We start from the raw sequence: 16,617 nt of genomic DNA, 5'->3' as shown, positions 1-16,617 counted from the left end.
CTATAGTCTTTGGCATGAAAATGTGTGAAAATCATGAACTATAGTCTTTTGCATCAAAAAGTGTGAAATTCATGAACTATAGTCTTTGTCATGAAAATGTGTGAAAATCGTAAACTATAGTCTTTGGCATGAAAATGCGTGAAAATCATAGTCTATAGCCTTTGGCTTGAAAATGTGTGAAAATCATAAACTATAGTCTTGGCATGAAATTAGAAAATGATGAATGATAGTCTTTGGCATGAAAATGTTTGAAAATCATGAACTATAGTCTTTTTCATGAAAATGTGTGAAAATCATGATCTATAGTCTTTTGAATGAAAATTTGTGTTTTTAGTCTTTTGCATGAAAATTCGTGTACTATTGTCTTTTGCATGAAAATTCGTGATCTATAGTCTTTTGAATGAAAATTCGTGTACTATTGTCTTTTGCATGAAAGTTCGTGATCTATAGTCTTTTGAATGAAAATTCGTGTACTATAGTCTTTTGCATGAAAGTTCGTGAACTATAGTGTTTTGAATGAAAATTCGTGATCTATAGTCTTTTGCATGAAAATTCGTAATCTATAGTCTTTTTCATGAAAATTCGATTACTACAGTCTTTTGCATGAAAATTCATGAACTATAGTTTTTGCATGAAAATTCGTGAACTATAGTCTTTGCATGAAAATTCAGATCTTTAGTCTTTGTAAATTTGAAAATTCGTGATCTATAGTCTTTTGCATGAAAATTCGCGATCTATAGTCTTTTGCATGAAAATTTGTGATCTATGGTCTTTTGAATGAAAGTTCGTGTAGTATAGTCTTTTGCATGAAAATTCGTGTACTATAGTCTTTTACATGAAAATTCGTGATCAATAGTCTTTTGCATGAAAATTCGTAATCTATAGTCTTTTTCATGAAAATTCGATTACTATAGTCTTTTGCATGAAAATTCGTAATCTATAGTCTTTTTCATGAAAATTCGATTACTATAGTCTTTTGAATGAAAATTCGTGATCTATAGTCTTTTGCATAAAAATTCGTAATCTATAGTCTTTTGCATGAAACTTCGTGAACTATATTATGAGCAAAGGTATCTATTTAAAAATGGACTTTCAATAGATACCTTTGCTCATAATCATAAGTAAGGCGAGTCATTAGTACAATTCAGTAGATTCTTTTAAAACCAAAAATTTAATGAAGCATACCTGGATATTTATATTTCATATTTACAAAAAAATATATATATATTGTAATTCGCTTCATATACCAAGGCTACGTCCATGAGATACTTTCAGGATATTTATAAAGAAAGAAATTCATGAGACATTTGCAAAGAATACAAATTTTCCTACTTCTTGAAAACTTCTTCTGAGCAAACGAATGTCGAAAATATTAGTGTTCCAATCGGATCTCGCGTATTTGTCAAGAAAATTACATCTTTAAAACAAAATTATTTCATATATTACACAAGTGTACATATCGAGATGTTTAGCTATTTGACATAGCAAAGAATAAGAATGTTATTTATTCCATAAAAACCAATCAATCTCTTGTATTTATTACAATGGGAAATTGCTAATTGTTATATTTAACAGTGTATTGGGAATCGAACCCAAAGACTAAATTGTACCGCAGTTTTAAAGATACCCAAATTGGGCTGTTTTTGGCTATTGAACATATTTAGGAATATTTTATTGTTCCAAAGTTTGATGTTTGTAGAAATTTTGAAGCTCAAAGTTAGTAAGTTATTGCATGAGCGTAATAGGAAAAAAAACAATTCAAGATCTTTATCGTTCAATTGCACTTCACAATTTAACGTCACAAACAACGATTTACCAGTTTTTTTTACATACTGGTTCAACATTAGAATGCTTAAATGTCCAACTTTGAGCTCCTAAATACACGCAAATAAAACTTTCACATTAACATTATGTGTTAAGTAAATAAACATGCAAGATAATTCAACCAAAATCACTCAAACTGTTATAAAAAGCAGAATTGCATAGACATGACTCTGATTGTCTAACGAAAGCGAAGGCAGCCGTAAATTTATTTGCCAGAAGACCTTAGGTTCGTTCATCTAAACATTCATAACTTTCAAAAAGTATTTTTTATTGTTTCATGGTTGTACATGATATGTAGTACAAGTTTAGTCCCACACCAAGGTCACTGTTTTTTTGAAGACCTAACCGAAATAAAAAATCCCTAATGGAAAAACCTGAGCGGTATTAACCAAAACCGAACACAAAGGCAGACGAAGTTGGAGAATACTGAACAGGAAAAAACCACCAGGGATTTTAGCCGAAGTTCCGCGCCCTGGGGACCCCTGTATAAGCAATAAAGTTTACATACCTTTGAAACGATGCAAATAGCCAAAAAATAGAAAAAACCGTCAACTTTTTTAAAACACGCTTTCAAGTCCAAAAAATTTTTGGTCTTTTTGAAAATACACTGTAGTTTTGGAAGTAATTCGCCATTTTTACGTAAATGTATATATCGCCATTTTTACGTAAATGTATATATCGCCATTTTTACGTAAATGTATATATCGCCATTTTTACGTAAATGTATATATCGCCATTTTTACGTAAATGTATATACCATTTTACGTAAATGTATATATCGCCAAATTAAACCGATCACCGAACTGGACAATTTCTTTGCTCGAGAAAATTGTGTATTTGATGGGAATTTCTTGTAACGTGTGTTTTCTAATCTAATCCATAACCAAATCAGTCGCACCTAGCGCCACCTAAGCGCCCTATTTTGCACTGTTTCATTCAGTGCTTTGCGCGCCCGTGTCACTAACGCTTAAAACTGAAGAAGCGCTGGCTGTATGACATGGATTAGATTATAGTACTTCAAGATAGTTTGTACAGTCAGACGAAATTCAATGTTCCTTTATTATATAATTTATTTTCAAGAGAAAATTTAACATCAACCACTTGAAGAAACACACGTTAAGTTTGGTTTTTAACCAAACAATCCGCAGCGCTTCATTTAATTATGTTTTAGTTTGACAATATCACATAGTTCACTTTTATAGAAACGCAAATGGCGAACATGGAAACCTTCGTGTAACTTTAAGTAAAATATGTGACAACGTCTACGGTTTGTCTTCATAGTAATCATTAGAAATAAACAAAACAATGCACTTTTAATAAAACCGTGTTTTCTTTCAGATTATTATGAAGGCATACCGCATACTTAGACCTGGTGTATTAATTTACTTTTGTGCTTTTTACGCTGTGGCTTGCAGCATTGAAATTCCCAGGAATAAAGTTTTCTTTAACAGAAAACAACATGTCCCTTTACACATTTACAGTACTTGCCACGCCGCCCCTAAACTGTAAATGTGTTAACAAATTAAATACTTTTTTAAGTATCTATTTGTCGATTTAATAATGAGTGACAAGATTGAAAGTTTTCTTCCAAACATTTAAAATTCACTCAATTCTCTTGATAGTGAGGTTCATCCTTGAAAGGTACAAACCCCACGTTCGTTACCTGAGCGTAGCAACTACCCGCCGCAACTAAGGCGCATGCCTAAGCTATCTAAACTTCCTACCTGCGCATGACACCGGAATTCCGCCCTGAAAAGGAATGCCCCTTGAAGGAGGTAACCCATCATGCCCTTAACTTAACCTAACCTAGTGCATGTTGCACCTACGGGCGACCTCCAACCGGGGTGGGTTGAACTACTCATGCATTATAGGGGATCCATGCAGGAGTGCCTTAATAGTCAATGTAGAAAGCCATTCATGAAATTGGCCGACTACAAGACTGCATGCTTTTACCGTACTAGGGGAGAGATATTTTGTCTTTCCAGCAAACCACCATCTTTCCTTTGTCTTCAATAGGTCTTGCTCGCTAGATCCAGTCTTCAAAGGTCTTCTTACAGATGCTATTTGCATCCTCTACGCTAAGGTACCATTTGTACCCACTAACCCCAAGTTGAAGTTGCCTTCCTTGGGCCAAACTTCACTTGCATTTCCGATTCTAAGCTATGGTCCTGCCTATCCTTCTGCGAGGCAACAAGCGCTGCGATCATGCGTCGTTCCTTAAATCAGTATATTCACACAGAGGTTTTTCGAAGGTAAATTATATAGAACAAACACAATTGCATGTCAGTCACTGACTTAACACAGTTTATACAACTACATGATTACTAATTTTAATATAATTAAAGCAGCACCAAAAACACAATTGGATTATTTCAACCGAAAGAACATTTTTATCACCTCTTAATAAAGACTATTTTGAAAATGCAGATGTTAATTTCTTTAGATGTTTCTTGAAATTGCATTCCTGCATTAAAAAATAGCCTCATGTGGAATATACTGAGCACCAGGATTTGTTGTGGCTACTGTCCAAAATATATTAGAGATTTGACCTGTTAGCAGGTCTAAATAATTAAAAGGTTTATTATTATTACACTCACGGTTTTCGACGAATCCTTGGAAGGTTGACGACAGAATCTTCGGCAGTTCGATGACAGAGTACGATTAACGACAAATCATTTGCCAACTACGAAGATGAGACGATCGGATAGTGAGCAAGGACAGCCACGAAAAAGCCCAAAATAGTTTTTTGAAAAATTAAAAACATTGATGGTGAAACCATCGTATCCAATTCTCAGGCTACCTGACAAACATTCCCGCTTTAATGTCGACGACGGCAAGCACAGAAACAAGATTGGCCATTTCTTGCAACTGTGCATGTCGTCTACGGCATTAAATCGGAAATATCGACAGGCAGTCGGAAAATTAGGATTTTTAGGTTTTGTATTTTCAAGTCAAAGAAATTCCATGTTTTTATTACGAAAAATTTTGAATTAAATAATGTTGAAATTTGGGCGTTCAATAGTGGCGTAGTTTTATTCATCATTGCGATTGATTGAGCAGTCGCGATCTTAGCAGGAAAATGTCCGCGAACAATGTTTTAGAAAAGGTTATAATGTTGACTTGTCCATGGAAACAGGCGTTAGGTTGATGTATGCATTGCTCATCAATAGTGTTTGCATTCTTCGTAGAGATGGCCTTTAGGACAATAGAAGTCACGTGTTTTTCAACTTCATCAAAGTATATTGTTCATTCTTGATCATTGTTCAGAGGACTCATGAAAGTATATTGTTCATTCTTGATCATTGTTCAGAGGACTCATGAAAGTATATTGTTCATTCTTGATCATTGTTCAGAGGACTCATGAAAGTATATTGTTCATTCTTGATCATTGTTCAGAGGACTCATGAGAGTATATTGTCCATCCTTGATCATTGTTCAGAGGATTTCATTAAAGGTTTCTACATATGATAATTGAATCCAATTAATGTCAGTTCACACTATACTTTCATAAATAAAAAAACATTGATAACATACTTACATTGAACATTTTATTCAATAGTAATGTAGTTCAAGTGAAGAAGAATTTCAACCCAATTACAGAATTGTATTTTGTTCTTATGCTTAGATAAGCGTCGAGGAAATGGTCGACAACAGCCACAATTCTCCTCAATCGCTGTGAACAAGAACCATTTTCTTTAATTGTAGAGTCCACCATCATGGTAAATACACCAACGTTTGTTTGCTGTTTTTCAATCTCATTTGATGACTACATGTTGTTTAAGAGAATGTCTAAAATAAAGCATAGAAGAAACAAAATTTACTAAGACGAAAACTTTATGGAAAGGCCACACCGCATTCTGCATAGATAAACATCTCATACAGCGTCCAAATTTAATTCAGACTCAGTGCAAAAGAACATGAAACAGCACATTTACCTGAACATTTTTTTCAGAGCACTTCAGGAGATATTTCACCAAGGAATAATTTCGACTTCAGCTAACTATTCGTCGTACATCTACCGACTTTCACGTTCAAATGGTTCGTTCTTAGGTTTTGCCTTAAACTATGGCCTAAGTCTCACGAACGTGTTGGGTTTTGATTGGTCAGTGACTAGGTGTGGCGTAAACGTGTTATGTTCTGATTGGTCATTTACTAGGTGTGTCGTCAATTGTACATTGTGCTTATCTCAAAAAACTGATGTCTTTGAAATCAGCCGAGATTTAAAATTTGCATGATTCATCACTTAGATGTAACTAATCCCACAGAGCGGTAAATGCAATTGAATACAATATAAACACAGATATAAATAAATACGTATATGTCAGCTACAGAAATTAGCAAACTCCAAACATTGAGGCCTCCTTGGTGAACAACTACAGCTAGCTGATCATGAAAATTCTAAATGTCGACTGATGTCAAAAGATTTGATGAACGATCTAGATTGTTAATAGCTTCTCATTTTCTTATTGTAGTTATTAGCTGACATTAACATCTGATTTCTTTAATTAGCTTTCTACAGAGTGTTCATAAAAACGAGTTTGGCAATCAAACTATTGTAAAATTTTGAAGCCCAATCACTGTGCTAATGTCCAAACGTGCATTACATTTCTAAAAGCTTTTGTGCTTGCATCTACAAAGTTGACAATATTTTATGCACCTGTGGGCTTAGCACAGTGACAGACATTGAAATTATACAAAGGTCTTCAATGGCAAATGACCAGCTCTTTTTGCACACATAAATTTAAAACTAAAAACTTAAAGGAATTAATTAGATAGAAAAATATTATTACAATGCATTGTTTTATGTTTTATTCAACTATCAGCCTGTATCATATGTTGTCTCTTTCAAAGAATTTTGAATCTCCATGAGACAATAAATTTTCATTGCAACTATTCTTCCGAATCTTTCCATATTCCTTTTTGTGTGATAAAAATGAAAAAAGTTAAGCACCTCCAAGCATTCGATTTCTAGGCCTTCTGACAAGATTTTGTCTACTAGGTCCCAGTCTTCACAACCCCAGGCATGTCTAAAGCGCTGCACGTCCATGCCACCAATTCTAAAAGGAGATAATACTCTAGTCTAGAGTAATGATATAAGTCTCTTTTTAGCGCAGAAGATTTATAGATTTTAAATGAAAAAAATTATATTCCATGATTGATCTCGTAAATTCATTATTTTGAGTATTCATGCAGTCTTTTTGCAAAACAACAAAATTACACATCATACATTAATAGTTTCCTGTCAAATAGAGCACGGTTTTCCCTTCTGGCGGCTTAAATGCAAAGATTTTATTTTATTTTGATTGTTTATAACTTACATTATACATACAAAGTACATACCTACCCCATATATATATGAATAGTAATTCCTTGAGCACAATGAATAGCAACGAAACTGCATCTCATGTATTTATGAATATGAGCCCCCTTATTATCGATCTTCCTACACCCACGTATATAAAAAATGGCTCGCCGAAAATGTTTCTCGAGCATTTCCCCTATCAATTGGGCAATCTTAAAATTCTTTCTAGATTACCTTCAACTCGCCAAGTAGCTACATCGTGTTGTAGTCCAGTTACTGAATGATCTGAGCGACAAAAGTAGACTTGGGGATAGTCATATAGACATAGAGATAGACATAAAGGTAGGGCATAAAAGTAGGCATAAAGGTAGACCTAAAGGTAGACACAATGGTAGAGTACGCATGCCGTACCTATGTTTACACATGGCATACTTGCCGATACAATACGAAACGATACTAACAGTCAAAGAAGAAAGCAGTATTTAAATTGAAGATGAGACGACAGCAATTAGCGGTAGTCGATGATTTGATTTGTTAACATATTTAATAATATACCAAGTACTCCATAAAACTGATCTTGAAATTTAGAAATATACTCCTAGCCATAAAGTAATTTCTTTTTAAGTAATGTATGAAGCGCCGAATGTGTTTTTATTATTTAACTTACTGACAAAGATTTTTCGCATTAGTTATTTTATTATATTACAAAATTTCGTCAGTTGATGTAACTTAATTATAACAAATAATAAACTTGACACCAGTTGATTATAACAAATAACCAATTTTTGTTGACACGATTTAATTTGGTTACTTCAAATAACGGAAATAATTTTTAGATAGATAATTGGTTAAAGATGATAGGAACTGTTAGAACAGAGTAAAATTGAATGTGTGCTTTCCACACCATCATCGAGTGCTCCGTGAAAATTAAATGTAAATTTATCAAACAGTTTCAATACAGCAAAATTAAAGATTTTTCTATCATCAAATAAAATAATTGTATCTTTACAAAGTAGTCAATGTTATTCTCTTCCTTCCAGCTAGTTTTTCAATAATCTAAGTTCTAATAAATAATATTATATGATATCCACTTAAATGAAGTATTTCATAATACCTGAGGAATATGCAACCATTGATAGAAAATGGTTTTTTGATTTTTTGATTGGTTAGATCTTCATAATGTGAAAATCTGTACGGCACACGTCAACATTTTGTACGTCACTAACATCACAAACTTCTACGAAATATAAAAGAACCAAGTTTAAATTTTTTATAACGCTTTTTACTATCGAGCTGTTGAAACATAACAATTTCTTTATCTTGTCCTAGAGAATATGCAGAACATGGTAGACCATAAGGATAGATAATCCGAAAATGTTTAGAATCCATGGCGTTAAGATAAACATAACTTGGATACCCATGATCTTGTTTCAATATCAAACGACCAGAATATAAATCTTTTTCAATCGTCGCTTTCACTTTATCACTCCAATTATTATTAACTACGTAATGACCAGTGTACTTATTCAAATCAGTAGGAGTTGTTATCTGAAAATAAAAAAAATTTGACAAATGACTTTAACAATACCAGAGAGTCGTGTCAAGTTAAATTTCTCATACAAACGGGCATACCTTCGGGTATTTGTACAACAAATACTTTGACAATTTCTTGGAAATTATCATCGTTACTTTGTTAGCGAGTTTTGTAGCAATTTCTTCGCCTGAAGCAAGCAAAACAAACCCTACACAATAAAAATAAAAAGACCATAATTTTAAACGATGATTATACCCTGTTGTCAAAACAAAGAATTATTTTTTCAACTTCTCACCAAATCGTACTTCTGGCATTAATATAATTGATGATGAAAAGCCTGGGACTGCTCCTGATTTTCTAACGACGCGAACAAAGTTATGGTAACGAATTTGCCATCCAGTTGCAAAAATTGTATAAAGATCAGGAAATATGAATTCTGTGTAAGAACGAAGTTTGTCAATTTAATTTCATCAATTGTTACCCTTAATCATTTCATAAACTTCTTAGTTCACCTGGTTTAAACATTTCTTTTGTCATTTTTTCATCAATAAATGACTTTCCAGGATTCAAAATTGCCAACATTAACTTAACATTAGAATTAAAAATATTTAATCAGCAAAATCAAACAAAGAATTCAACAGAGCGAAACTTGAAAATTAATCAACTAACTTTCGAGAGATCAGAAGTGGAGGTTTTCATTTGAAAAGATGGTGAAGCCCAACCCCAGTTTAAATGATGAGAAGGTAATCCATTAGATTTATATCCAGTAGCAGTGTTATAAAACTGTCTAAAAATAAAATACTTCTATATCTTTTCTTATTTGTTCACTAGGTAAGCAATAAAAAAGACAGTTACCTTTCATTAACATTCAAGATTGTTCTTGTCATGCCAAGAGGATAGACTACTTCATGTAACATCCATTGTTGCCAACTTGAATATTTTCGTCCAAATATTTCAAACAAAACATTTGCTAAAAGCGCATAACCTAGATTGCTGAAAAAGATATTTTGAAATTCGATTCATTGAAATTCCTTCAAATCATGTAATTGCTATTCGTTTTAATTCAGTCAAACGTTCACTGATATAATATTTTATTAAATCAGCCTTGGACAGCTGTAGACAGACAGCCAAAAGCTTGTCGGAACTGACTTGACATTTGCGTAATAGAAGGAAATTTACTCTTAAAGTAGAGAATATATAGAGACTTGTTGTAATTCTGCAGTTGTCGTAGAGAGAACGTTCTCAAGCTATATCATGATTTTTAGTGGTTGTTGGAAATAATGAAAGTATTGTTTAAACCGAGTCTCCATATTGTGATTTGTCGAGAACTACAGGCAAGTTTGTAGTTCTCGACATACTTATAAAATAAACCCAATGAAACGCGTGAGCTGATTAGTGTAGAACTGTGTTTGCATTAGCCTGTGCAAAACGATCTAAGTTCAACCAATCAAATTTGCAAATCAATCATGAATACACGTTAGAAGATGATTAAAATTGTTTGTTTCGCATCATTGTTATTTTATAAAAGAAATAAAAGATATTTCCGTGTTTGCACTGGCTTATGCAAACCTCGGAAACGTTTGTGAGAACTCTCGAGCAGATGCACCTGTCTTTCGGACTCGTGCAATTTTGATAGTCTTTAAAAGGCTCGTGCGTGTTTTTCACAAACTGCACTGGAAACCATGCTATTACCTAGACAAATACCGCAATATCACCAATCAAGTTTTACTTAAATAATGAAAGAGAGTAAAATTCATACCTGTAAGATACAGCAGAACCCGGAGGAAATTTCACTTGAAGATTTTTCAATTTGTTTAGAACAAATGTTGTGTTAACAGGACAAATCTTTTTTGTATTGGAAGAAGAAAAGGAAGGGCCACACGATACTTCTCTAGGAAGACCTGATGTGTGAGCGAGGATTTGTCTAGAATGTTCAAAATGACAGAAATTATTTTAAGTAAATATCCGGAACTAATCAATTGTAAACAAAATGCTCAAATATTTGGATATATTAGTTATGTGAATTATATGAGAAATATGAACTTTTACCTTATTGTTATGTCTTCTTTATTGAACGGATTTTTAATAATAAAATTTGGCTCGTACTTTCTCAATGGATCATTTAAATTAGTTATTTTGTTTTCTTTCAACAACTTGAATGTCAAGACAACCTTCAAAAAATTAACTACCGCCATAAATACGTAGTAACAGATTTTTCATTTTGAAACATTTAATTCCGTAAGGCTTACTGTTAAAATTTTGACAACACTTCCTGTACTGTATAAACTATGTTCATCTGGAATCTTTAATGGATATGTCGATTTATCTAAAGTTCCTAAACCAATGTTCCAAACTTTGTCATCTCTATAAACTGCACTAAGCGACACAGAGACCTATAAATTATGAAAAAACAAGTTTTCGATCTTCTCTTCTCTTGTTTTTTAAGTGAATAGAAAATTGTTAGCATGGTAAATGTACTTTATGTTTTAACTCTGAGTACTTGATAATTCTATATGAACCTAAAATTTTACTTTGTCAAAGCATATTTTTCGTGAGTATGGACGGTAACACGAAAGGAAGATAAAAACTTTATAATAATTGTTAGTAAAAACTTGTTATATGTTGTAACCTTTTCATTCATGATTTTATGGTAAAAATTCCAAAATTAAAAAAAAACCCAAGAAAATCGTACATGTATCATAGATTTTAACGAAGAAATTCAGTTTCTGATAAAATTTTAACTTTTTTTCCACCAATGCAGCAAACATAGTGTATTCCTATGTTTGGCAATGCAGATGTATTTGTCTGTTTTTCATTTCTTTCAGACAATTTAATGTTATACTCGTACTGGAATTTATGGAGAGAAAATACATAAAAGTATACCAAGTAAAAATCAGAAATGAACGTAATTATAAACTACGTTTTCTGACTTTCAAAATAAATTATTTACACAATAATAAATCATCCTTACTAATGACTTGCCGTCGACGGCCTGTTTGAGGGTTTTTTCCACATTTCGAAAAGTTTCGCGCAAACTTTGTTGTAAAGTGTAAGGTAAAGAAGTTTTATCTGCATACAGAGGACATGATATACTTTGGCTTTTCTTGTATATCTAAATCATATATGTTGTGAAATGATAAAATTTTGTTTCAAACATTCACAGATTTTTTATAATAAGTTTAATACTTGTGTAAATTGAGAATTTCCATCGTTCGGGAGAAGTTTTTCTTCTTTATTGTTGTTTGAAAGTTTCTGTCAAGGAAATGGGAGATTATAGGTCGTGATTACACTGACGAGCGATAAATTTTTGTCGTATGATTTTATGTAGACCCTACATAAACTCGATTTCCAAATGATATCCAACAGTATTTGTACGACTTACTTTACTGGGCAAAATAATAAACAGTACGAGAAAAAAACGAGAAAACAGGCAACACGGTAGAATATAAACCATCTCGGTATAATTTTTAACACAAATACTTGATCACAATACTACTTAAGACCTATGATCATTATTCCTGTTTCTTAAAGGTATTAAAAAGTTAATTGGACATGGAAAAACAAATGTATCTACCATTGTACAAGTCAACAAATTCTCTATGTATTTTGGTAGCACAGAATTATTGCATAGATTGTATATTAAACAAAATATACATTTGTACAGTATTCATATCAACACCATATTAGTCGCTATGCGTACGAAACAAAGGCTTTGCGTGCTACATAAATAATGAGACAAGCTGTGAGACAGCTATAACACAAAAAAATGAAAACAAAGAAATTACCTTTTGCTCAGAGCTGCTACAATCTTTAACTACCTTCCACAATAAAACTCCTGAGACGGTGGAAAGTACAACTATTAATATCACGATTGTCGCTTTCAAATACACTATTGTCACATCTTTAGACTTCAAGTTCGAGTTTTCAGTTTGTTGTTCATGTGAAGAGATGAATTTCACTGTCGACAAAACCATTTATACAACATAAATACTACGTATTAAATAACAAGAAGTTAAAGAAGGACATAATCGTTGATGTCACGTACATATTATGTTACTGGCTGTTAGAGTTGAATAAATTTAACATATCAATACTTCATGTCGTCATCTCTTACTCACGATAAGCTTATTACCATCAAGCTTTTGCCAAAGTGTTTCATGAAAACTTGAAATAAAAAAAACTCATCTACACGATGGTCATTTCCAAGAATTTTTGTTTCATATGAACCACTAGATATCCAATTACAAATTCCACCAAATGCTTTTGCAAGTCTTGCTCGCACTGATCAATTGAGCTACGTTCTCATAACTGTTTTTTTTTATAAACCTTGTGCTTACATTTAACATTATAATCACGTTTCAATTCATGATTTTATGAAATACTTCGAACTAGCCATTGTCCTTCAAAACTCATTTTAAAGACCAAATTTTTGATGAATATATGTATTTTGACAAAATAACTTAGCTACATTGAATTTTTTAACACAATCTCAACGTTCATTTTTTTCCACGCGTTATTTTCCAGGTATTTACAAAACAACCACTGCTATTGAGTAAAAATACAGAAACCTGCTCTGTATTTACAGTCATACCTAACTAATACACCTGGTTCAATTTTCATTCACAATAAACTAATATTTTCACTATAATACATTGGTCGTATTTTAACAACTTGAACATGACTTATTGATTGTATGCTGTCATTTCATACAACATGTCTTAACTTCCTTTTCCATAATAAAAACCTACCCATATAACCTATACTTTGCTCACATATTAAAGGTCTTTGAAAATGTCACTGTTAAAATTTAAAGAAAAAAACATTTGGATCATGGTTGTATTCAAATGGTGATCTTGTTTCAGGTGAGTATTGTCCCTGAGCTAAGCATGGATGGATAGAAAGGGGTAAGGTTCCTGCAGAGTAAAAATTACGTTGTGGTGGACTGAATTTCACCTCAGGAAGATTCATAAGGTATGGATAACTTCTGTGAGGATGCGATAAAAAGGTTTGTTGATGACTTTGTGATGCTGAGGCCTCTCGTAATCTGATTTGAAAGTCTTCGTATAAATGTTCACCTCCATGTGGAACTCGATAAATAAATCCATTCCTTGCTAACATACATAAACCTTTCCCATTCATACGGAATTTATCAAAGTCAATATTTCTAATGTTGTACATTCTTGCCGTCCACTTTAACCACTCCATAACATTAGAAATCTCCCACGATCGAGGATCTAGGTCATTCAAATAAAATGTTTTTCATTCATTCTGTGATCCAATAAATTTTATCAAAACAAAGTATTCAGATGATGATAAAACAACATTAGAGAATGTCTGCATGCATAAATTAAACATACCAGTTGGAAAATTTGGTTTGTCAAAATTAAAAACATCTTCATCATTGTCAATGTCAGGAACAACACAATCTTCATGTTGTGATGAAACACTGCTTGTCTTATGTGTTGGTGATGGAATTTCTAGGAATAACACTCACAATTATTGAAGAAAAAAACATCACAAACAATGGATACTTGAATGAAGCAGTAACAATATATATTAAGACTTGATTAGTCAGTAATACCACAGGATTTGAAATACAGCAGGATGCTTCAGGACCTTGGTGACACTTTGTGATTTCAAAGAAAAGGAAGAAGCCATCATGCCATTTTTAAAAAATTTTTTTCAACCAAAATGGCCAACAAAATATGACGCATTTTTTCAGCATTATTATTTTTTATACTAATATATAATAAGAGTCATTTTGTTTGGTTTTAGGGGTGTTTAGCACTCCCACCCCCCCACCCCCAAAGTAAAATTCTGCTCGCACCACTGAACCAAATGTGTCCCAAGTAAAGTCTTAAATATCCTTAATATAACTCATCCATTTCTGAGGTTTTTTTACTAGCATGAGAAAAATCAATTCAAGAATTATTCATAATCAAAGATATCTACTTTAAATCATTAACAAATTAATTTCATTTATTGCAGGTTTTCAGTTAATCACAACCAAGGTTTAATAATTAGTGTGTGATATAATTACATTGTTCTGTCATAAGCGCAATTTATTAATCTCCCATAAAGTTTAAGGTTATGAACGCCATTAATGGTGATAATAAAGTTAAATTCCCATGAGAAACACTTAATATTTCCTGATGGTAAACGATTTGTTGAATATCGCTCTCATAAATGATAGGACGAACATACTGCTCATTATCAATGCAAACAGACTTAGCAAAATATATTTTGTTCTTGGGTGGGCTACATTATCGCGCATGAAAAAATCAAACGTTGCCTTTTGATGTTTAAATGCAAAGCAAACAAATCATTGTACCTAAGGGTAGTTGTATTGAAGAAATATTTCAAATATTTGGCTGATGTCACGCTAATAAACAATATTGGCGTTTGTGTTAGTCGTGTCAAGGGCAAGAATGTGCTTGTTAAACAAAATCTACTTCCTAAAGAACAATGTGATTTCCGGATGGCAACGAGAAAACACAAATGATAAAATCATCTAACATACCATCAAAATTGACGTGTAAATCCAGAAACGAATCATCGACAACATTTTGTTGCCCCAATGTTAGTCTGTCTTTTAGCTAAAAAAATATTTAAACCTAACATAAATTTTGAACGATATAATTCCTTCTATAGTCAAGGAAGAAAATTTTGAAAAACTAGATATTAGAAAAACTACATAAGTAAGCAACGAAATCTAGAACAGAAAAATCTAATGGTTGATTGATACGCATATGAAAAATTATCAAAAGAATTATTGGACGTAGAAAATTAGAAATATTTTATACAAAACAGCATTGATAAGCTAAGACAATCGCGTGTCATTTTCCCAGTGCCATATGGCAACGCCATAGCCAGAAAAAAATTCAGTTGTTAAATTATACCTCTACATCATCCAAAAATATAGTTTGCTCTGTTATACCCAATCCTTCTTGACTCTCGATAATTTCTTTCAAACGACGAACAGTACAAGAAAGCGGAATTCGAAACGTCAAAGGAAATCGTGGCATACCATCGTCAACGTTTATACTACACAATTAACCACAAATAAGCATTAAACTAAAATTTTCTAATGGTTGTATGTAAAAACACTTCAATACTTACTGAATATTAACAGTTTCCATTCTAAATGACGTTTTACGGATGAAAAAATATATTTATATGTCAGACTTGTAGAGCAGAAATTGAGTGCGACTTTAATAAACTGTAACCTGTTTCTTCTAAAACGCCAATTCTTCACGAAAGTTGATCACAACGCACTTAAGCACTTCTCATTAAAGGACAAAATTGCTAAAGTGGCGTATATTTGAGAGAGACGTTTATAAATTCGTTGGGAATTTTCAACGTTCGTAAATTTCTCACGTATTATTAGATAATGACGTCTTCAATCTTTCACGATTGCAGTTCGAGTGTTCGTGTTTTTTTCTTGACTCGGAAGGGCGAGGCTTACCATATATAGTAAAATATTCATTATCGGAATGAGCCGTAGTTATTCAAATTAATATACTTAAAGATTTATAAAGCATAATAATTTCTCCTCAAGCGAGCGGTTTCGTGGTGTAATGGTTAGCACCTAGGACTCTGAATCCTAAGATCCGAGTTCAAGTCTCGGCGAGACCTGGTTTTTTACAATCCTTAATGTTTTGTTACATGCAACGTTTTTGTCGCAATTATATAATGTTAAAACAATCATTTCATATGGAAATCAGTCGAAAAATCCAACTGGCCCCAACATAAAAATATTACTCCTGATAAGAACTTTTTGACAAGAACTTCGCCTGCGATCAGGTTACAATGAAAGAAATGTTGTTGTTTGCAATTCAAAGTTCAGGTTTTGCCTTTAATCACAACCCTTGTCCTTTATATATCGACTTTAACTTAGTTTGGTTACACGTCTCTGTTTCCATTGAGTCCAAAAACATATCATAGCAAAGCACACAAA

General features: G+C 32.6%; 2 protein-coding genes and 1 non-coding gene across 3 annotated transcripts; 1 reads left to right on the top strand and 2 right to left on the bottom strand.

Annotated features, from left to right (window-relative positions):
• Positions 1-7,651: 7,651 nt before the first annotated feature.
• LOC124445403 (putative beta-lactamase-like 1) lies at positions 7,652-12,986 on the bottom strand. Its single transcript, XM_046996129.1, has 12 exons — positions 12,446-12,986; positions 11,847-11,912; positions 11,632-11,772; positions 10,910-11,053; positions 10,710-10,831; positions 10,420-10,584; positions 9,516-9,653; positions 9,330-9,447; positions 9,173-9,245; positions 8,956-9,096; positions 8,759-8,868; positions 7,652-8,674 (listed from the first exon to the last, which is right to left on the bottom strand). The coding sequence occupies exons 1-12, from the start codon at positions 12,632-12,634 to the stop codon at positions 8,354-8,356; spliced, it is 1,728 nt and encodes a 575-aa protein (XP_046852085.1). The 5' UTR covers positions 12,635-12,986; the 3' UTR covers positions 7,652-8,353.
• A 100-nt stretch (positions 12,987-13,086) lies between these two features.
• On the bottom strand, positions 13,087-16,085 carry LOC124445404 (transforming protein p54/c-ets-1-like). Its single transcript, XM_046996130.1, has 5 exons — positions 15,780-16,085; positions 15,560-15,704; positions 15,181-15,256; positions 14,018-14,137; positions 13,087-13,894 (listed from the first exon to the last, which is right to left on the bottom strand). Exons 1-5 carry the CDS (start codon positions 15,797-15,799, stop codon positions 13,461-13,463), a joined length of 795 nt encoding a protein of 264 aa, XP_046852086.1. The 5' UTR covers positions 15,800-16,085; the 3' UTR covers positions 13,087-13,460.
• Positions 16,086-16,223: 138 nt separating this feature from the next.
• On the top strand, positions 16,224-16,295 carry Trnaq-cug. The gene has a single exon. It is a non-coding gene; the product is annotated as a tRNA-Gln (tRNA).
• The last annotated feature ends 322 nt before the right edge of the window (positions 16,296-16,617 follow it).

The sequence above is a fragment of the Xenia sp. Carnegie-2017 genome, unplaced genomic scaffold, assembly GCF_021976095.1.
Source record: "Xenia sp. Carnegie-2017 unplaced genomic scaffold, XeniaSp_v1 HiC_scaffold_22, whole genome shotgun sequence".
NCBI lineage: Eukaryota > Metazoa > Cnidaria > Anthozoa > Malacalcyonacea > Xeniidae > Xenia > Xenia sp. Carnegie-2017.
The sequence above is the reverse complement of the archived record's forward strand: the minus strand, read 5'-3'. Positions and strand labels throughout refer to the sequence as shown.

Excerpts from the sequence above, each read along its gene's own strand:
- LOC124445403 (XM_046996129.1), bottom strand. The coding sequence starts at position 12,634 with ATGGTTTTGTCGACAGTGAAATTCATCTCTTCACATGAACAACAAACT. Across the intron at positions 9,654-10,419 it reads GGTTCTGCTGTATCTTACAG|CAATCTAGGTTATGCGCTTT; the intron begins GTATGAATTTTA and ends TATCTTTTTCAG. Across the intron at positions 8,869-8,955 it reads AATGCCAGAAGTACGATTTG|GGTTTGTTTTGCTTGCTTCA; the intron begins GTGAGAAGTTGA and ends TTTATTGTGTAG.
- LOC124445404 (XM_046996130.1), bottom strand. The coding sequence starts at position 15,799 with ATGGAAACTGTTAATATTCA. Across the intron at positions 14,138-15,180 it reads TTTACACGTCAATTTTGATG|AAATTCCATCACCAACACAT; the intron begins GTATGTTAGATG and ends TGTTATTCCTAG. Across the intron at positions 13,895-14,017 it reads CAAACCAAATTTTCCAACTG|ATCCTCGATCGTGGGAGATT; the intron begins GTATGTTTAATT and ends TGAATGACCTAG.